This window comes from Cladophialophora bantiana (genome assembly GCF_000835475.1).
Source record: "Cladophialophora bantiana CBS 173.52 unplaced genomic scaffold supercont1.26, whole genome shotgun sequence".
Taxonomy (NCBI): domain Eukaryota; kingdom Fungi; phylum Ascomycota; class Eurotiomycetes; order Chaetothyriales; family Herpotrichiellaceae; genus Cladophialophora; species Cladophialophora bantiana.
Genome location: NW_015971600.1, coordinates 266,628 through 286,750, shown reverse-complemented (window position 1 = coordinate 286,750; position 20,123 = coordinate 266,628). Strand labels below are relative to the sequence as shown.

Below are 20,123 nucleotides of genomic sequence, written 5' to 3'. Positions count from 1 at the left end.
TTCCACGGTCCCACCATTCATCGTCGGCGGAGCCTTTGTCTCCATGCATAGCTCCATCATGTCTGCACTCCAGGCTCAAAACCTACTTGCTCTCTTTGACAATCTGCTTCAACGCCTTTTCATATTCCTCGACCTCCTTCGCGCCTACGAGTGTGATGTCCCTCCTCTTCCCCTCGATCATAATCGTCGGTACGGAATCCACTCCGTTGCCCGCCTGCTGACGAACCATGCTGCAACCACATGTCAGCTCATTGCAATCCTGACAGTCTGTCCGCAATGACTCCCTTGCTCTCGCATGAAACAACTCGCAAAGACCGGGAGAGACTCACTTCTTGACATCCATCATGCCATCGTTCTTGTCTTGTATGAATGGACGAGCCTCGGATTCGGGAATGCCGGCGTCGGTGGTTGCTTTGAGCAATGTCTCGTCTGAAGAAGGGTGTTTCTCGTTCTCGAAATACTGGAAGTAGAGCGCTGTGATGGTCGCACCGGAGAAGAGAAGAGGTAAGTGAGCGAGCTTGTTTCTCTCGAAATGGAAAACGGGGGGCAAAGGATGTGTTCTACACCATCTCTCTGGTTTCTGTGACACCTACAATTGATGATTTTGTCGGCAGTTTCGGAGCCCTTTTCTTCTTGAAAGTGTTGGATCACGCGATGTGCATCCAGTGTATTCGCAACCGTGCCGCCGAACTTGAAATTGATGCCGGCAGAGACACCATACGCGGACATCAATGTCATATACTAGAAGTGCCAAGCGATACGCATTAGCATGGAAGAGTCGTGGTAGAAGAGAGAGACCGCCGGCAAGGGGAGACGGCAACATTGACATGGCTCTTTCAAAGGTCCCTACCATCTTCATCTTCTCCTCCGAGTCGCCATAACGAGATTTCTTATACCAGTCATACTTGCTTTCGCCCTCCCTGGTCGCATCGGGATGCAGCTGGTAGGGAAAATACTTGACGACAAAATTCACGTCCTTTGCATCGTCACTCTGTCGGAATCGACGAAGAGCTGTCAACCGTCAGGTGGAAGCTCGGTTGGGTCGCACATCGAGCAACAGACCAAGGATTGATGCACATCATTGCGGGAAGAACAGACCTTCGTCAAGCCTGCCAACTCAGATTATGCGAGTCAATCATCTAGCCCAGCCGATTCCCTTCACCCACCAGACGAGGGCGTCATGGGCAAACATTACCGTCTTTTGGCCAGGTACGTCCTGTGCGACAGATCAGCCCGGATACCAACATAAATGACCAATGAATAGTGGATGCGCCAGAGATTCCAGGATCACGGTTGACGGATGTCTCACCAAGGGCAAATCGTGTCCAAGGTAAAAGATATCTGTGCTTCGTATGTCATGGTCCCGGGTTTCTGCCTGTCTCGGGCGCCTTTGCGCAACAATGGCCGGTTGAAGATCCAACAGCGAGCAACAAACAGACTACAGACAGGTTCAATCCGAAGAGTTCCCAGCTCCACGGGTTGCTGCCTTGAATTTCAATCTGATGCGGAGGGCGCGAATTAATGATCAATCATGGCCTTGCCACCATCACCAGAAGGCCTGACGGGCATCGGGAGCGCCTTGCTGAGCTCTTCCCCTCTTCCTCCTCGCGACCCCGCGATCAGCCCAGATGGTCACCTGACCAGTCCATGTTGGGCTTCTTGGAGCGGAGCGGCAAGGGAGAATTGCTGTGGTCAAAGAAAACAAGGGGTTGCAGGAGGAATCGCTGTCCAAGTCCTGCAATCAAAGGCCATCCAGCGAACCAGTCTTTGAGTCTCGAACACGCCCTGAGTTGCCGTCGTCGACCCGAGGAAAGGATTTTGGTCCCAGAGAAAAGGGGAGTGTCTCTATGGAGACGCCGGTCAGCCTCTCGGCCCGCCACAAGCCGCCAAGCCGCCGAGCCACCAAGCCACCAAGCCCACCAAGCCTCCCCTGCCTCTAAGCGAGAATTCTGCCTGCTCGGGTTCGCTCGCTCTGCTTGTGGCTGCCCCTTGCGCCTGTTCTAACCACGTCCAGCCTTCCAAAACATGCTTGGCTGAGGGTTGCCTAGTGCGGTTTCATCTTGAATCCAGCCTCTTCCCATTGACACATGTTCCGCCAACGTCTTCCCTTACCGTGTCTTCTACGTTCCTTGTTGGGAACTCCCCCTGAACAGCAGACCGTACAAGTATACGGGGTATACAAGTGTGGGCCAAAACTCAGCAGCATCCCACTCGCCGATTCCGCCCCAGCCCAGTCTGTTCTCCTTTTCTATACTCCACTTGCTGGTGACGCTGCCCACGATGGCGCCCATTTGGACTTGCGGTGTTTGTTGATGCGGACCAAGATGGACTTTTTTCCATCCAACCACATTGACCCTGCCTCCTGAATAGAGCCACCGAGTCGGCTGGATGCTCAATTAGGGTTTCCCAGTCACACTGTATGGAGCACGCCGCCTGAGCTGTCAACCTCCCTGGTTGTGCATGACGTGAGTCTCCCTTTTCCAAAGTATTAGTATTTGAATGCCTTTCCTGACCTTTGCATTGTGTTCTCTATTCATCCTCACAATCAATCATTCTCTCCTCCCACAAGCATAGTCCTTCGTTCAAAGGCCAATCGTTCACGCGAGATTCAATACTCATACAACCTCAAACGTTACTTGTCAATACACTAATATCATACCCAACCACACCATGAGATCGACACTTGTCCTCGCACTCGCCACACTTGCTGTCGCAGCACCTGGCGGCGGTGATGGTCAGTGGGGAGGTCAAGGCGGCAAAGGCGGCCAAGGAGGCCAAGGCGGCGGTGACAGTGGTCAATGGGGAGGTCAAGGCGGCAGGGGTGGCCAGGGAGGCCAAGGCGGTGACAGTGGTCAATGGGGAGACTGGTCGAGTCAAGGCGGAAAGGGAGGAAACGGAGGTCAGTGGAATCATGTCCCAGTTACTTCTACTCCTCAGTACTAATGTCTTTTCAGGCGCCGAGACTTCAAAATGGCAAGCTTGGTCTTCAGCACCGCCAGCTCCTGTTGAGACAACGTCCTGGGCCGATTGGACGTCTTCCCCTCCAGCGCCAGCAGTGACTTCATCTCACTGGCAAGACTGGACGTCTTCTGTTGTGGTTTCTGTTCCGACAACCTCCTGGCAAGATTGGTCGTCTTCAATCGTGGTTTCTGTGCCGACCTCCTCCTGGCAAGATTGGTCCTCATCTCCAGCCCCAGTTGAGACCTGGACTTCTTCTGTTGCCCCTGTTCCAGTTCCAACGACGACATGGCAAGATTGGACAAGTTCTACGCCCGTGGTACCCGTTCCCGCTACAAGCTCAAGCACATGGGCCGATTGGTCGTCCAGCGTCCCCGCGGCCCCGGCTCCTGCGCCCTCGAGCAGCCAGTGGAACGATTGGTCTTCATCTCCGCCGGTTGTGACCCCGACGCCAACGCCTGTTGCTCCATCGACTTCGGTATGGACGACATCGGTTGCCCCTTCGACAACACCAGCTGCTCCTGTTGTCAGCCAGTTCACCGGGGCCGCTGCGCCGGTAGCTACCGGGGGATTCAAGATTGCTGGTGCAGCTGCTGCCATGATGGTTGCTGCCTTGCTTTGAACAGCGAGATGAACATCGGCACCAAGATTGTCTTTTGCTCCCGATCCACCTAACACGCCTTTCGACTCATCTTGTTCCCCAACAACAACCAGGGAGACAAAAGCGTCGCAATCACGATATTCAGAATTTGGTTCTTTCTTTTTGACAGCAGCATACTTGCGCAACTTCACACTAATGACCGTAATGCGGAAAAGAGAAACCCTTCGAGGCCACGAGACTCATGATCACTCGTTTACCATGAGATCCACCGGATTGGAATCAGGATATGGGAAACGGACACGAGAAAAAGATTTTACCTATTGGACAGCATGTCACACCCGGACATTAGATGTGCCCTGGGGTGTTGTACGATCATAGATTTTCCTGGACAGCATTTAGTTATATCGTCCTCCGGTCGCAACGTCCGACCTGGATGGAGGTGCTAATGCATATCAGGTATAGAGTAGCTATAGTTATAGCTCAGCATAGCATAGCCACCTCGGGCAATATGCAGCATATTAGGGCGGCCTGCCCGGAAGAAGAAAATAAAAAAATTGTTTCATTGTACCTCGTACTGGATATTTGAAACGAAATCCGTCTTGTTGCCGTTTCTTTTGCCCCATGCCTATCATGAGAAGACACCACGAACATGCGTTGCGAAACCAACACGTTGGCTATGATATAAATTGGGCCGACAATTGTCGAACAGACTGCCACAGCCTTCCCCCCTTCCGAGTTGAAAAAAATAACCAACGCCCCTGAAATCCCGCCCGCCGGCCGGTGAAAGCGCCTGATCAGCCTATCGGTAGGCGGCTGGTAGCTCGGTCGGTCGGTTGGTCGGTCTATCGATCGGGGACCGACGGACTGAGTGACTGGCAGTGTCTCAGTTGGGGTAGGACAACAGCCCTGCTCATCCCGCCGGAGGGCCGGTCAGTCTAGGAGGTAGCGATTCTCTCACTTCGCTGAGGGGGAAGAAAAGACTTTGTGGCCCAAGCTCCATGGTTAGGAGAGTGCGTCTTTCTGGAGGTTGTGGGGGGAATGGAGCCAATGTCTTTGCATAGTTGTTTGTCATCACTCTTATCATTTCTTCTTCGGCACCTGCGAAAAAAAGGTGTGTCGTCTCGACGAGGTCTTTTGCGACGCTGAATCTGTACGAGGTATCTGGCCAACTCATCGGATTCGCGGGCGGGATGTGAGATACGGAGAAGCGCATACACTCACCACTGACGGCCTCCATTTTCGGTCATGGTATATCGATGGCTGTTCTCTGTGCGTTGGAGATCTTCCACTGCCCTCACGGTCATTTGACCGCCGGGGTGGCTGGCAGCGAAGTGGAAATGTTTCGCAGCGTTCTGGGTGAGGAGATACCCTAGCAAATCGATGCGCAAGGTCCCGTTCTTGGGGCCTTCAGGTCCGAGATCGAGGCGAACCGAGCCGGAGAATGCCTGCGCCGTTACATCTCGAGAAGTCGCAGCCACCAACAAGGAAACGGCCTGGTGATTTTAAGTAACTGATGTGCGCTCCGGATTTTATGGCCTAGCCTATGAATCGCTTCCGTGACAACTCAGACGATCCAGGACTCCTAAGGGGCGAGCGTGAACGCAGGCAGATCCATATTCAGATTCAAAATGGAGCAGTTTCCCTTAGTCAAGCCAGAAGATTTTGGCGCATTATTGAAGTCTATAGCACGTGATTTTGTGTCTTGGCATATGTGACACGGCAGGACTGCCAAGAGATGGACTTGTAAAGACCGCCTATTAGTACTCGGCCGAAGGCCTCGGACGAGTGTCGATACCTACCAGTGTAAATTACTCGATAGTATATAGTCAGACAGGTCCTCTGGCTCTGTTACAATCAATCATGTCCTCGATTGAGTCACAGTTCCGCAACCCCTCGGTTATTGCTGCCAGGAGTCACTCTTGAGGTCTCTAACCAGGTTATCACAGGTTGTACCTTTTAGTTATGCACATATGTTAAGGATCCCTACTGATCCTAACTGGGTTAGGGTTCTCAGCAACAATCCTATTATAGCATGAGCTGGTTGTGGATCACGCGCGGTATGAGCAGTCCTATGTTACTAAGAACTGTATAGTCCAGTAGATAACATGAGTTGGCTACGAAGAGAGTGTAACTATCTAAGGGGGTGAGGGTGTATATATAATGCTTACGCTCTGTGCGCTCTGTGCGCTCTGTTGACAGGGCCGGCAGGGCCAACAGAGCCAACAGGGCGTACCACGTGACTTGTCCTTGTCCATCTGCAAGGCTTCCTTTCACGTGTCCAATGAGTGTGCTATACCGTGTCTCTCATAGCTCGTGACCAGCCTCCCTTAAGGCTGCGTCTAACAACATAGCCATAGGTTCTAACTATATAGATCATCAGCGTAGTGCGAAATCTTGCCAAACTCTCGGATATCTCATGCCTTCTCCATCCATTACACTATGAACATAACATTCACCCTTAAACAGGTGGTAACTCCCGTCTTGTCGCAAAACAAAAGGGACTTGTCCACCATGCAGTATACAGATTTTGTCCCCTTCCGTCACGCCACAACGAGCTAAGCTCATATAACCTTTCTTCAGGAGGCAGAGCCCTCTATCATTCAACGCGTGAATGATATTGGTGTGGGAAACAAAGGAATTTACGTCGTCTTTATTATGTTGAATAGGCCAAGGCGCGGCAGAACCACGCAGACATCGTCCCTTTGCCTTACGTATGTCGGCCACGAGCATACGTAGGAAAGCTTCATGTGTAGTTTCATTTTCGTCATCCATTCTTCCAAGTTCTGCTTCAGTCCAGGAATGCCACCGGTTTGCTATTGATGGTGTGAATAGACAATCAAAGGTTTCACCGAATTTTGAGACTGTATCGATTACCGCGCCTCGTATAAACAGGGTTCGGAGATCTTCCGCCAGCTGAATCGACGGAGGGTAGTTATCACATGCTTTGTATACCTTGTTGGAGAAAATCTCATTAGGTATTTCATTCTTGATGAATGGCGTGGCGTCCAGCTCCAAGGTCCAGTCGGGGGTCCCGGAAGGTAGAGTTCGCTTAGGGATCAAAGACGAAGGAAGAAAGTTGAAGCTCGACCAAGACTACGGCGCTCGTACGTCTGCCTGACAATGTCCCAGTACATCCAAAGTCCGCTGTGATTTGATCAGAGTATATGTGAATCTTGTGTACAACTCATCAATTGACATATTGTAGTCTGGGTTTCCAGCCTCTCTCTGAGTGTCAAGAACCAATCCAGATGATGCAAAAATCTTGTCCCTTGGATCTGATATTTTTGCACATTCTCGACCTATGTTCGGAACGTGTTCGAGCGAGCCTGACTTGGTCTAGGGCGATGTATCTTTCCAGATGTGTAAGATCGAGCGGCTGAAAACCTTGTTGGAAGATTGTTGAATTATGTGCTGTCCTAGAAAGTTTACTGTCGCCACAACCGCCCAAAATGGGGTTTGATCTTTGCCGCATCTTAAATAGGTGTCGTTAGGACAAGTAGCTTCCTGGATGATCCACACACGACGCCACCAAGGGCGAGAAAGAAGTTGGGTTATCACTCGAAACGCTCTCTCATTAATGGCAGGTGCTGGTATACCGCGTTTAGCCGCTGGCTGTGAGCTTCGCATTTCCCAGCGTCTGCCGATATTATTCAGAACTTTTATCGCGTAGCTGCTGTCATCGGATTCTACTCCTAGCCAAATGATGACCTTTTTCGCCTTCTCATAAATTCTCTTCATTTGTCGCACTTGGGCTTACCACTCTGCGTTGTCTTCTTGGTTTGTACATACCGCATCAACCCAGATTGTAGTGGGGCTTCCATCTTCACGAAATATTGAAGACCTATTGCAAGATTTGTAGTGATTTTGAAAGTGTGACCGTTGAGCTTGATCAGGGGAGTATCAGACGGTTCTCCCCAGGTGTAAGAAAGAGCATCGTAGATCGAGTCTTCCTCCAAAGAAGCTGGCTCAAGACAACACTCAACCTCAGTCAAGCTGGACTTCTTCATGGAGAGAATCCTGATTGCTTGCGACATTGACGTCAATGGCGTGTACTGGAATTCATTGTCCGCCATCCACGCTGATTCCAGCACTTGGTAATGATATTAGGGTAAGAGGAAAATAAAGATTAAAGTGTGCTTGCCCCTTGAAATATAATGTTCGTAAACTGATCGCAGATGGATATAGATTGTATAAAACTGGTAGGTTCAGTAGCAAAATTTCTTATTGGCGTATCGCAAGAGATGTACCAACTGCGAGTAGGGCCGTGCGAGGCTGGAGTTCAGGCAGCAGCCTTGGCGCAAATGTGAATTCCGCGCTTAGAATGGGTGCCAGGAAAAGCGGCAGTCTCGCATCGATGACGCTGAGGTCTTTCATGGGTGCGTTCACCTGCCCGAGCTTGGGGACAGCCACGATGCTGGGTTGAGGCTGCTATTGGCGACGCTCCCTTAATTATGGCCGCACACGATGACTATTGAGAAGCGACTTTCTTGGGGCGGGAGGGTTGTGGCAGCTTTTGGTAAAGACACGATGGAGAATGCCGGGCAAAGAAGGCAGCTCCATAAGTCAGGTAGACGGCACCGTCCAGGTCAATGTGATTCTCATCCACTGTGCCAATTATGTAACCGGAGATTGGAGATCGGTGCGGCATAAAGTTGCTGAAGTCGCGACATGGTAGAGAGCTCGAGTATTTTCGCCCGTATCCAATAACCGCGGGGCCCAGAAACAGGACTAAGGACAGATAATAAGAAGGACGAGGAGGTTGAGCAGCGGCCTGAGCAGGGTCGGCAGCTCACGCGGAGGCTGAGAGGAAGTTGAGCTAGGCTACATAATCCCGGGGTCAAGCGACAGGCCACGGTCCCAAACCGATGCCTCGGCAAGCCGCTTTGTCGCCGCTGAATACCATCTCTAATGACGGACGCAAGAGGCTTTCTCGTTGCAGACGAGGTTGCTACGATGGACATTCTTGGGAAACAGGGCCGGTCGATTCTTGGGTATTCAGCGGCGACAGAGCACCCGGTCTTGGCACCCGTTTGGGACCGTGACCTGCCACTCTACTCAGCCTGCTCAGGCCGCCGCTCACCCTCCTTATCCTTCTCATTAGCCGTGCTCAGTCCTGTTTCTGGGGCCCGCTATCATTAGATGCTTATGCCGTACTTTGTAAGTATTTCTCTTCGAGGATGTGGAAAGTTTACACGACCATCCGCAAGGGTATAGTTTTGGGAACTAAGGGTTCGAAACTGGGATCCTAGTAAAGATGGTGGATGCAATCTCTCGTGACCCACGCCCTCCGTGTATAATGAAGTATATCCTCTATGTTGCGTCCGCTCTGGTGATCTTTGCTCCTGATAGCGGCTCGCTACACTGTACACGTCGCGCCTTTCCTATTATTCCGCCTGTCCTTTATCTCGGATATACCTTCTTCTGCCCGTCACCGAGTTCCTCCTTTTTATTTCCACTTCACTTAAGCCCGGGGACTCTTCCCTCTTTTCTCTAAGTCCTCGTCTACTCTAAGCCTGTCCTAATCGCCTATTTTAGTTCTATATAATAGGGAAAAGGCAGACTCCCGAACATCACGCGTCTCACTGATCTCGAATGGGCCTTCTCCTGTCCCATTGAGATGATCCACCCCCCCGCGCTGGCTGTCGAACCAGGTAATCGACCAGCTGGACAAGGAGACATACGAGCCCCTTTGTCCCGAGTTCATGGCCGTCTTGGAGAAGACCCAGTAGAAGCTTCAAGTTTCCAGCCTACCGCACTAGAGACTTTCTGCTGTCATGAAACAGGCGTCGGAAACGGGGACGGTCTGGTACACGTTGGCGCTTCGCAGCCCGATGGAGCTCGTTCGCGTCTTCTACGACCACATCCAGCCGATCCTTGCCGACGGGCACGAAGACAACGACGAATTCTACACAGTCATGGTGGACAATTGGACCGCGAAGGCGGTTCCGTTCATCAACAAGGAGCTGGCGGATAAGGAGGACTATGATAGGCGACTCCGTCAAGCGTTTGAGGACGAAGCCGGTGAGAGTGTGGAAAATTCCCTCTAAAATAAAAGTCCTTTCGCGTTCGTGTCTACTCTTGCTTATGATCCTGCTCCTGCTTCATACCCGCTTCTTCAGGCTCTTTCCTTGCCGCTTCCACGGACTTTCGTGCTTGCTCTTGCCCACGATCCTACTTCTGACCAGCTTCTTCCTTCCTCGCCCCTTCTGCGGCCTTCCGCGCCGCCTTGTCGAGCGCCTTCAGGCCCTTCTCATTTCTCTTCTTTCTCTTCTTTTCCACGAACATCCGAAGGAGGGAGGGAAGCTCGTCGACTTGTTCCCCGTCCGGCTGTTGATGCTTTACACGATTCTCTGAAGCTGTCCCGCTGTTATCCTTAACTATCCTTCAACGTCTCCTTCCATGTTTAGGCGTCGGGTGGACCCCAACACTCTTGGTGCTTCTTCACAGAGAGCATCATACACAGTTTCATGGATAACTGGTGCTGCCGCACTCATAGCCGGCGCTGCGGTGCCGAACCAGACCGGAATGGCCACCAACGCTCCCAATCCTGTGAGAGTACCTAAGCCAAGACCGACAGCGAGACAGGCACCGTTGATACCCCAGCCCACCACCGGTAGTGTTGTTGCGGTCGAAACTCCTGCTGCTACCTTGTTCAAGCCTTTGGGGTCGAGAACGTTCGCCACACCGCCCAAAAGACCAGCAGGCGGTGCTGGAAGGTTGAACTCAACGTACTCCTTGAGCTTGTGCTTCCGCCCCTCAACTTTGAATGGCTGAAGGCAATCGGGAAAATGTAAGGGCTGCTTGAAGGAGATGGAGTACCATGAGGGGATGAGTAGGTGGAAAATAATGTCTTCTCCACGCCCCGACTCACTTTTGAATTGCGCCCTAACCTCTTGCATGTACTGACATAACTTGTCCAGGTCATCTGACTTAGTACAAAACGTAGGCGGGAGAGGTGTCTCCGTGATCAGTCGATAAAATGCTGGATACCAGTTTGTGTCAGGATGGTAGACAAAGAAACGATGATTGTCCCTTTCCGCCTCCTGGATCACACCAATTTTCTCTTTGATGAAGTCGTAGACGTGTTTCGCAAAGCCGTCGGGGCCTCCGCTTCCCGACACGGTGAAACTATTGGTCTCGCCAAGATGCTCTCCAATGTCAGCCAGGGCCCGGATGACCTGGTACCCCTGAGCAATTTGGATGGCTGAGACCTTCTACGTCCAACGTCCGTAGTAATTGATATGATCGACAAGCGAATTTCCAATGACATAGACGCCATGGACATTCCTGACCACCTGGTCTGCTGAATTGGCCACTCTTTCCATGCTCTCAGCTGCAACTTGGGCACTTGCGGCCACAGCCTCGGCGCCATGAGAAACTGTATCAAGGGCCGCTCTTCCAAATGCGTCCGTAGCCAGCATGGTCGCCAAATCCAAGGGTTCACTGGAATTTGCGGTGGCATTGCCGGCTCTGGGTGTCGAGGCGCCTGCAGCGATGTTCATGCCTATGCGGAGCATCTTGCTGGCAAAATCAACCTTCGGATGACCTAAGAGGGTGGCGATTGCCCCCAATAGCTCAGGCAAGTGTGGCGCACCATGTCGTAGGATAAGTTTGATCGCTTTCGCCACTTCCTCGGGGAGCTTGTGGAAGGTGTCATTGAAATATTCGACATAGGCTTCTTGGAGAGGTAAGCTCGGATTTCTTGGAGAGGTAAGTTCGGATAGCGCGCCCGCACGAGCGGTTCCAACTCCGTGAAAGTCGTATCAGCCCACTCCATCGAGCTATTCAAAAGGAATTTATCGAACTGTTGAGCAGCAGGATTTCGGCTCTCAAACTGAAATGAGAGCCTCAGGCAACTGGTAGGTCTCCGTTGTCGCCGTTGACCCGCGTTGGAATGTCCGTCAACGGTTGATAGTATTGAAGATGGCTAACCACGCGTCGGTGGCTTCGGCTTCAACAGGAGGAATCCCTTGAGAGACTCGGCTTTTTTTGGGCTGTGTTGGTCAGCATTGTGGATGACAACGTCCATCACGTAGTCTTACTGACTTTTCCTCAAAGTTTTGAAGGTTTTTTGTCCAGCCCAAAGGCGATCTTCTGTCGGTGTGATTCGTTGTTATTTAAAAATCACGTCCTCGAAATTGTAGGCTCCTACGAGGGACTCTGTTCACGACGTAGTAACGTGGTCTGTCGACTATAGACATTCAGCGACGTTAGCAATGGGCAGTCACAACCAGGGCGCCATGAAAGAACTCGCCTGTATTCTTGGGATTTTGGATCTGAACCTAGCTGAGTCTTCATCGTTTATAGCATGGCACCGCTTCCTTGTATACATTCAGTTGACTATTTAAGGCTTGAGAAGATTTAGAAAGAGTGCTCATGGGTTGGCTGATTTGGGCCGACGTCCTGATCGGGTTTGATTCGGCCGCTTCATGGTCTTTGTCTCTTGCTCCGAACCGCCAGCCATTTCCAGCTTTCGTGCGACGAGTTCTCAAGAAGCGAGGTCCGCGGCGGTCGGGGAAGATGCATCATCAGTCGAGAACCAACCGTCTGCCAGGGCCACGGTCATGTGTAAACGCACAGCTCGTTTTGACCCCAACCTCAAGTCTCTTTTGGAGTTTGGAGGACATGAGCGTTGCAGACAAAAGTGTGCCGAGAGCCCTTCAAGGAGACGTTAAACCGGAGTGGCCGCCCCCACCTTAAGCGCTGTTGGGCCTTGGGGCAACTTGCCTATTTTACCTGTCTGCCAGACACTCTGTAACTTGACCTTGGCGTGCTTGGATACCACCTACAACCACATGCCAACGCATTACAACATGAAAAAGCAATCAACATATTTCTCAACTTGTGGAACTCGAGAAAAAGGTAGCCTTATTGCAGTCCCCTGCGAGTGGCAGCCTTTGTTATGATACAGACCTTCCTTCCAACTTTATTTGTGTGTCAGTGTCCACAGTTGGCAGAATCAGTGAAGATCGCTTCTGGTGTTGGCCCTGAGACGAGATTGGAAATGTGGTATGCGAGAAGAAAGGGTCTTGACGTTAATCGTGGGCCATGTAAGTACCGGATGAAGCCAAGGCTCTGGTGGGAATTTTTCACAACCATTTATTGACGCCTTATCGATCGAGAGGTGGTTTCTGTCCTTGCGGTAGGAGCGAAGAAAGAAATTGCTTACTGGAAAACGCATGGAAAGCCAATTCTGCCTGTCCAGTGTTACCGTCGCGAGACACACAATCATCAGACGCTATCGCACTCAGACCAGCTGAATAGCCTCGAGACGTACTTGCGATTAGTGCCCTCTCTCGCCCCTAACAAGACTCCAGACCTCCTTCGTCCTGGCATAAAGCATCCGGATCTTCAGCCCCACAGCATCTTCATCTCCGACGGCCTCGAGAGCACGGGATCGCGCGGTTCTACCACGGTTTCTACGCATACCCAAGCCCGAAAGCATTCAGAATTACGCCGATAGTGTCTCAGAGTCAATGCCGGAACCTCAAATACCACGAAAATTTAAAAACTTGAATCCAAGCAGAGCAAGGCCAAAGAGTTCGAACGTCGACGGAAACGTCAACTCCATCACCTCTATCTCACGACCACCACAAGGTTAAGTCCATCGCGCTACACTATTCGCACAAAGAAGACAAACATTTGACGCGAAAACACTTTCACCGTGCAGCAGCCCCTTGGGAGGACGATAATGCCACTTTGATGATAGATTTGATTCAGCTGACAAAGGACTAGTCGAAGATAAGAACTTCAAGGTTGATTGTGTGTGAGTGCCCACTTACCTTTTCAGAAACAGAAGAGCATGAGTGCTTGCGGCTGAACATGGCATTTGCTGAGGCAGATAAACTACGGAAGACGTGTGAAGATCTAATCAGAGTTAAACCGGAGGGCTGGGTGCCTCTCGAAGAGTATGAGGAAGCTAAGAAAATTGAACAAGCTTTGAAACGCGACACGTTCTATGCAGCCGAGTCGCCGGAGGACGAAGAGAGGATACGTGAACACTGGCTCTTTGAGTGACTTCGACGAGAAGGATCTATGATAAGGCGCCGCCTGGCAGACATGTCACAGTTAGATTGGTTCACCTCACAGAAGGCAGGTAGCTATGGACGGCTCGTTCATCCTCCGTCTGGTCGCCCATGCAGAATCCACTTCAAGCGTGGAAGACACTTTTTGGCAAGTCGACAGAATATTATATATTCAAAAGCTCCCAAGAATCAAATGCAGGAAGCGATATGTCACCCACAAGCTATATCAGCGAATGTGGACCCGAATCACATCATCGTGCGTTGCTCGCATCAACCGTCTCTTTTTCTTCTGCGTGCTCATCGCAATATCTAGCCATAAACTTATCTTTGACCGAGATGCCACGGGGCTTATGTGTCGTCTAGTAGAACGTCAACGAGCTTCTTACCATATCCTTGGTGACGGGATTGGAATGGTATGCAGTCCGAATCTCGATCTGCCCTTCATCGAGACCCCAACTGTTTTCACCCAGAGCCGTGACTTTTGCTGTCACCTTATTTTCGTCTTGGCCTTCGGAAAGCTTTAGTTGCATAGTAGAAGGGTCTTAACCTCTTTTCGCAAGTACAAACTCGGCTGTGTATTTACTTGATTAGGACTAGCCGATCGTGGATAATTCCGTACAATGTCTTAGTAATGGACGAGCAATGTGCAGAGTGCTCGGTACTTGTATGGTCATGCTTAGGTAGGTAGGCTTCGTTGGTTGCTGGAGACATAAGGATGGGGGTTTAGTCTAGATATGGCACTGGGTACTGTAGCTATCAAGAATGATAGAGATGACAGCTGAGTACCCACCGAGCCTGTTACATAGGTATTCGAGTGCCAAGACGCTAAAATGCCTTACAACGCTAGTTTATTTCACCTTTTCCAATACCTACCGAGCCTCGCCGGGTACCTGCTGGGTAGAAGCGGCTAACTCGAATACTCCGTGTTCCGATTGACGAACGACTGTGCCCAGTATTTACCCAGGAGGTCAAAGCCTTCCACGTGACTCGCCAGCTGCGTTAGCCTTGTCTTGGCACAAGCACAGCACGTGACAGGCATCTCCCTCACGAAAATTTTGGCGGCTAGGTTGCGATCGAACTTGTTTGCGAGGTTTGCACAGGATCCGACCCCATACTGTGAGTGACCAAGACCACTCCGTTACCGAGTACGTCGCCATGCCTCAGAATGAGTACATCGAGCGCTGGCAGAAACAGCATGGCAAGCGTCTGGACCACGAAGAACGGGTGCGCAAGAGGGAAGCAAGAGAAGGCCACACCCAATCGGACAAGGCACAGAACCTGCGTGGCCTGCGGGCGAAACTGCACCAGAAGAAGCGACATGCGGAGAAGATCCAAATGAAGAAGGCCATCAGAGCCCAAGAAGAACGGGACGTCAAGTCGGCGGCGCCCAGCGAACCATCTTCCACCCCTTTGCCCAGCTACCTGCTCGACCGGTCGCAGGCCAACAATGCGAAGGCCCTGTCGAGCGCGATCAAGAACAAGCGGGCCGAGAAGGCGGCTAAATTCTCCGTCCCGCTGCCCAAGGTGAAGGGGATCAGCGAGGAGGAGATGTTCAAGGTGGTCAAGACGGGAAAGAAGACGGCCAAGAAGAGCTGGAAGAGAATGATTACACAGCCGACCTTTGTCGGACCCGACTTCACGAGGCGGCCCGTCAAGTACGAGCGATTTATACGGCCCATGGGTCTTCGGTACAAAAAGGCAAACGTCACACATCCAGAGTTGGGCGTCACGGTGCAATTGCCCATCATCAGCGTCAAGAAGAATCCACAAAATCCACTCTACACGCAGCTGGGTGTATTGACCAAGGGCACGGTCATCGAGGTCAACGTATCAGAGCTTGGTCTTGTCACGACTGGCGGAAAAGTGGTCTGGGGAAAGTACGCGCAGGTCACGAACGACCCGAGTCGAGATGGATGTTTAAACGCAGTTCTCTTGGTTTGAAGCAGCCCATGCCAACTCGGGTACATCCAGCATTGTGTGACGACGACTCTCATAAATCACAACTGTTCGACGAAGATGCTGTGGTCAGAATACCCCATCGCTTTGACGGCGATTTTTGCGCTCTGAAGCACCCGAGCTTTCAGACTCAGACTCTGGCCAGGTCTCTCAACTATTGATGTCGAAATCCAACACCATCAGCATTCTACGTCACAAGTCCCAAATCTACAATTCGAGGAGGGAGCAGATGATGATACTTACAGACATTGGTGATCTTGGCCATAACCCCGTACGTCGCTTTAAACTCCAACGGTTTGAGGGCCTTCCAGATCTTGAGCACCTCGTCCGGCGGCAAGGGGATGAAATTGGGAATGCTCCACAGAAACTGGTACGAAATGGTATCGCCCCGCTTCCCCGGGTCGGGATTATGGCTCGACTGCACCGCGAAGATGGTGTCGGCCACGAAGAGCGTCGGGATCGGCGTGTTTGGTGGGAGGGAGTGCAGCACCTGACTACCGGGGAAATGACCTCCGCAGATCACCGACGTGAGGCCCGGGAGGAGCTCGGTGCTGGGTTCTTTCAGCAACTTCAGGGTGGCCGAGGGTGTGTCTTTCCTATTGGCCCAGACGGAGTCGACCTCGGTCATGTAGACGGGGCAGTTGAATGTAGAAGACCAGTCCGCCCAGGTTCTAAGGTCGTGCACGTGTTTGTCAGTCAGTACCACGAACATCTATGAAGCAAACTGCCCCGTCGGGAGGCTTGACAGAATGGGGAGCCAAAAAGCAAACAAACGAGGAAGGCGTCTTACGTGTAAAAATGCGGATGTGAAATGATGATAAACTTCAACCCGCCCAGTTCTGTGATCTGATTCGCAACCATGTCAACCCCATTCGTGCGCGGGTGACCAAGCAACATCAAAATTTTGTTTTCTTCCCCTAAAGAGATGGGAGAGGGAGACAATAACGAAAGCATACAAGCTCACGCGAGAAATAGAGAGGTGTCCCATTGCTTCCCATCACCATCTCTCCTCTGCTTCCCGCGGTATGCCACGCGTATTGCATATGCTGTACATACCTTGTCGACAGTGTCCTGGTCTAAATACGCAATCAAGTCCCAAAGCACATTCCCGTTCGGCGTGCGGATGAGGCGGGCCCCCTGGCCGATTCCGAACTACAAAGGGGATCTTAGCTTGAGCCTTGGGGGGAAGAGCCATGAATAAGAAGAAGTGTCGTGTCGTGTCGTGTCCACGGCTATGCACCCCCCATCCGTGTGTCACTGACTAAAGCCGGCTCTGTGGCGACGAACGAATGGTTCTTCTCACCTTGGGCTCCGTGTGGATCTCGACGACCGTGTCGTTGTGCGGGCACGGCTCGAACACGTTCCTGTACGTGCCCTGCTCTCGGAGTCTGCGCAGGGTCGTGAACTCCTGGCCTGAGGGCGGAACGAATTGTCTGGGATCCTAATGGATGTCGATATCGGGTCAGGTAGGGGGTCCCATCATTGCGTGCTGCGTCGATGGGGGGACAGAAAACGAAAAATGCTCCAAATAAAAAAGGGGGGAATTGGGTATTGGATGCGTGGATGTGTGTTTGTTTCGACAAGAGGGATGAAATACTTGATTCTTGATTGACAAGTGGCAAGGATGGGGTGGAGAGAGGTGGTGTCTGTGCAAATGCACAAGGGGAAAGAAAAGGAGAATATGCTCCGCACCTCGCAGATGCGACACTCGTCTTTGCCGGTCTTTTCGTCGACGTCGTACTGCGCGCCGCACGCACAGCAGATCAGCAGGTCGTCCGAAGTCACCAGCTTCAACGGCGCAGCCATGGCTTGAACGGATTGGAAATTGAGCTGGGCGTGATGCTTCCGTCCTAGTTTTCTTGTAGAGAAACCCTTTGCGGTACGGCGAGGATCACAGTTCGAGATGCTGAGATGGGTGATTGACTCCAGGTGTTGAGGTGTTGAAGTCTCGTGATGGGAAAGGTAGAACCAAATGTGACGGACTTGTCCGTATATATGGGAGAAATCTATAAGGAATTTCACATATGTGTATCGGAACTTCTACCTTTTCGTGGTTGTTGAGCTGTTTAGAATTATGCTCAAGGTGTTTGACCCTTCGTCTAGCATTCTGGTCCTTTCGTATCTGGTAGTCGTGATGCATATTACAATTTAGAATCACTTGGTAGCCAACTTGGCAATATGGCAACTTGGTCAAACAGACAACCGCCAGGGGGGATTATTAGCCATTTTCCCGTCATTCCATTTGACAAACCAACCTCAGCGACTCCCCTCGCCGTCAGCTCCAGGACTCAACGCCCTTACCATCCGTTGCAATTCATCAACCTGCTCCTTCAGCTGTCTTATCTCGACGACATCGGCATCGACCTCGACCACGGGTCTTGAGGACTGAACCTTTTTGTCCCATCCTTCGGATTCGAAATTCAATTCACCCGCAAGTTCTTCCCACTCTTCAACCGTGTCGTCATCCTCCTCTCCTCGGCTCCTATTACTTCGCACGCTGCGGGCATCCACAGCTTCCAGACCAGCCGTGATCAATAAAAGCGGCGAATAGATGACGCCCATGACATAGTTATTCAATCGCTCATAGTGATATGGGGACATCCACCATTCAAACGGAATTACCAGAAAGAACAACTCAATTAGGTTGAAAGGCGCGATGAAGACATTTTCATCTGGGGCACGGACGAATTGTAATGTCTTTTGCGCAAACATGGCCATGTACTCGTCGATCGCGTTCTGCGTGATATCTTCATATGCACTGTTGTATAACGCGATCAGGATATTGAGCAGGATCACCATGACGACAAATGTGAATATGTAATATAGTATGAGGCCGAAGGGATGAGCATAGTTGTCAAAGCCCTCGAAATCAGGTGATTGCATGACGGAGTTGGCCATGGCGGTGATGATGAAGCTGGTGATGCTGGCGTTTCCCTCGACTTGGTTGAGACCGATGAAAGCCTGAAGAAAGCCTACGCAAACAACCAGGAGGAGGGCGAAGAAGATGATCGATTCCCGCATCATGACTTTCAGGACGACCAGCATGGCACCAAAGAAGCGGAACGTGTCCAGGTACAAGAGGAGGCGGCCCCAGAACATGGGCGCGGCAACACAGAATATGTGATAGCCCAATCGGTTGAGTTGGCGACGCTTGTCGTCATTCTCGTCTGGGGAATGGCCGAGCGCAATCATGCGGATGATAAAGGAGGCAGTAAGCAGGGCATAGAGGCAATTGTTGAAGGCATTCCAAAAACCGAAATACCAGATGCCGACTTTCCAGAATTTGCCAATTTCATCGCAGATGAAGCCCAACGTCATGACATAGAGGATGCCTTCGACGACGTCCAGGTCGCCGTCTTCGTTCACGGTGTTGACTGCACCGGTATACAGGGCTAGATAGAGAACGGATATCGAGATTTGCAGGGCGTTCTGGTACAAGGGCGTGCGCATGCGGTCGGGGTTCAGATGGACCCAGTAATTGGTGTTGTCCCGGTCCTTGTAAAAGACGAACCTGCCGGGGTCCTTGTCGTCCTGGTGAATCCAACCTCTCCAAAGGTACTTGACGCACTTCTGGTAGCCAGATGACCCAATGACGATCAGGCAGTGGAGGTCGACGGCTCTCTCAATGACATTTTGCGGAACAGTCTCTTCCTCTTTGCGGAGGACCGAGTATCGCTTGAGGAGGATGTCTTGCATCAGATACTCTTGGTCATCCTCGGCCTCGATGATGCGTTTGGCGATCATTTCACAGGCCTTTGCACGAACGTGGTGCAAGTCTGCATCCCAAAGCTCCAGATTGGCTTGTCTGGTGAACCATCTCTTGCACACAAGTAGACAATATACCACACATGCCGCATAGTCAGTACCGCCCGCTTCCTTGGCGGTTTGCACCACCTTCTGGGTTATCACAGAGCTGTTGGCGGCTATGACTTTCTCCTCAGGGAGCTCGATGGGGATGACTTCCTCGATCTGATACTTCAATCGGAGCGCAACTTTGGTGACTTCTTTGGCGGGAAAGGCAGATGGCGGGAGGTCGGAGCTGTGCGCGGGAAGTACTAGTTCAATTCAATATCCTGGTTTTAACAGAGTGCAGAGCTGTAACTTACATCTCCGTGTCTCGCCATGGTGATGTGGTGAGTCCCTTTCGCGAGCTCCGAAGAGAAGAGTTGCCCATTTCACCATCGCGTCTCGATGCTATGACGTAGTGAGCGGTTTTGGGGTTTGAGAGCTTCTCAAGGACACTGGGCAGCGTTCCTGGAGAATCAACGAGGGGTTGACGAGGTCTCGTCCTGTCAACCACGAAAAGGGGTCAACAGAAGCTGAAAACACAAGGATCGAGGTTTCCACCGCAATAGTGATTGAGCAGGTGGTGTCTCTCAGTTAAAGCCCCCGCTTCGACAGCTCTCGCCAAGAATAAGTAAAAACTGCTCGCGGCTCACCCCAGATCGGGACGGGGGTGACGCCGCCCTAAACCCGCATTCGGCAAGTAGGTTTGCTCGACGTGCCAAGCTTCCACCCCCGCGTGACCGTAAACAATGAACGTAAACAACGCGTTTCCCCCCTCTGCGAGCTTCTACCATTTA

The 20,123-nt window shown here is 51.6% G+C and overlaps 9 protein-coding genes across 9 annotated transcripts; 4 read left to right on the top strand and 5 right to left on the bottom strand.

Moving 5' to 3' along the window:
• Positions 1 to 82: 82 nt before the first annotated feature.
• Z519_12160 (uncharacterized protein) lies at positions 83 to 1,182 on the bottom strand (the record flags this gene model as incomplete). The annotated part of the gene is made up of 5 exons (XM_016769867.1): positions 83 to 230; positions 330 to 474; positions 594 to 741; positions 851 to 1,011; positions 1,167 to 1,182. The coding sequence occupies 5 exons, from the start codon at positions 1,180 to 1,182 to the stop codon at positions 83 to 85; spliced, it is 618 nt and encodes a 205-aa protein (XP_016613926.1).
• A 1,488-nt stretch (positions 1,183 to 2,670) lies between these two features.
• Z519_12159 (uncharacterized protein) lies at positions 2,671 to 3,580 on the top strand (the record flags this gene model as incomplete). Its single annotated transcript, XM_016769866.1, has 2 exons — positions 2,671 to 2,899; positions 2,955 to 3,580. The coding sequence occupies 2 exons, from the start codon at positions 2,671 to 2,673 to the stop codon at positions 3,578 to 3,580; spliced, it is 855 nt and encodes a 284-aa protein (XP_016613925.1).
• Positions 3,581 to 7,293: 3,713 nt separating this feature from the next.
• Positions 7,294 to 7,632, bottom strand: Z519_12158 (uncharacterized protein; the record flags this gene model as incomplete). Its single annotated transcript, XM_016769865.1, has 1 exon — positions 7,294 to 7,632. The coding sequence occupies one exon, from the start codon at positions 7,630 to 7,632 to the stop codon at positions 7,294 to 7,296; it is 339 nt and encodes a 112-aa protein (XP_016613924.1).
• A 1,701-nt stretch (positions 7,633 to 9,333) lies between these two features.
• Positions 9,334 to 9,606, top strand: Z519_12157 (uncharacterized protein; the record flags this gene model as incomplete). Its single annotated transcript, XM_016769864.1, has 1 exon — positions 9,334 to 9,606. One exon carries the CDS (start codon positions 9,334 to 9,336, stop codon positions 9,604 to 9,606), a length of 273 nt encoding a protein of 90 aa, XP_016613923.1.
• A 330-nt stretch (positions 9,607 to 9,936) lies between these two features.
• Positions 9,937 to 11,076, bottom strand: Z519_12156 (uncharacterized protein; the record flags this gene model as incomplete). The annotated part of the gene is made up of 2 exons (XM_016769863.1): positions 9,937 to 10,773; positions 10,828 to 11,076. 2 exons carry the CDS (start codon positions 11,074 to 11,076, stop codon positions 9,937 to 9,939), a joined length of 1,086 nt encoding a protein of 361 aa, XP_016613922.1.
• Positions 11,077 to 13,381: 2,305 nt separating this feature from the next.
• Z519_12155 (uncharacterized protein) lies at positions 13,382 to 13,576 on the top strand (the record flags this gene model as incomplete). Its single annotated transcript, XM_016769862.1, has 1 exon — positions 13,382 to 13,576. One exon carries the CDS (start codon positions 13,382 to 13,384, stop codon positions 13,574 to 13,576), a length of 195 nt encoding a protein of 64 aa, XP_016613921.1.
• Positions 13,577 to 14,739: 1,163 nt separating this feature from the next.
• On the top strand, positions 14,740 to 15,525 carry Z519_12154 (ribosome biogenesis protein NSA2; the record flags this gene model as incomplete). Its single annotated transcript, XM_016769861.1, has 1 exon — positions 14,740 to 15,525. One exon carries the CDS (start codon positions 14,740 to 14,742, stop codon positions 15,523 to 15,525), a length of 786 nt encoding a protein of 261 aa, XP_016613920.1.
• A 56-nt stretch (positions 15,526 to 15,581) lies between these two features.
• Positions 15,582 to 17,346, bottom strand: Z519_12153 (uncharacterized protein; the record flags this gene model as incomplete). The annotated part of the gene is made up of 6 exons (XM_016769860.1): positions 15,582 to 15,694; positions 15,784 to 16,211; positions 16,331 to 16,386; positions 16,597 to 16,692; positions 16,844 to 16,981; positions 17,233 to 17,346. The coding sequence occupies 6 exons, from the start codon at positions 17,344 to 17,346 to the stop codon at positions 15,582 to 15,584; spliced, it is 945 nt and encodes a 314-aa protein (XP_016613919.1).
• A 450-nt stretch (positions 17,347 to 17,796) lies between these two features.
• On the bottom strand, positions 17,797 to 19,722 carry Z519_12152 (uncharacterized protein; the record flags this gene model as incomplete). Its single annotated transcript, XM_016769859.1, has 2 exons — positions 17,797 to 19,595; positions 19,647 to 19,722. 2 exons carry the CDS (start codon positions 19,720 to 19,722, stop codon positions 17,797 to 17,799), a joined length of 1,875 nt encoding a protein of 624 aa, XP_016613918.1.
• Positions 19,723 to 20,123: the final 401 nt, after the last annotated feature.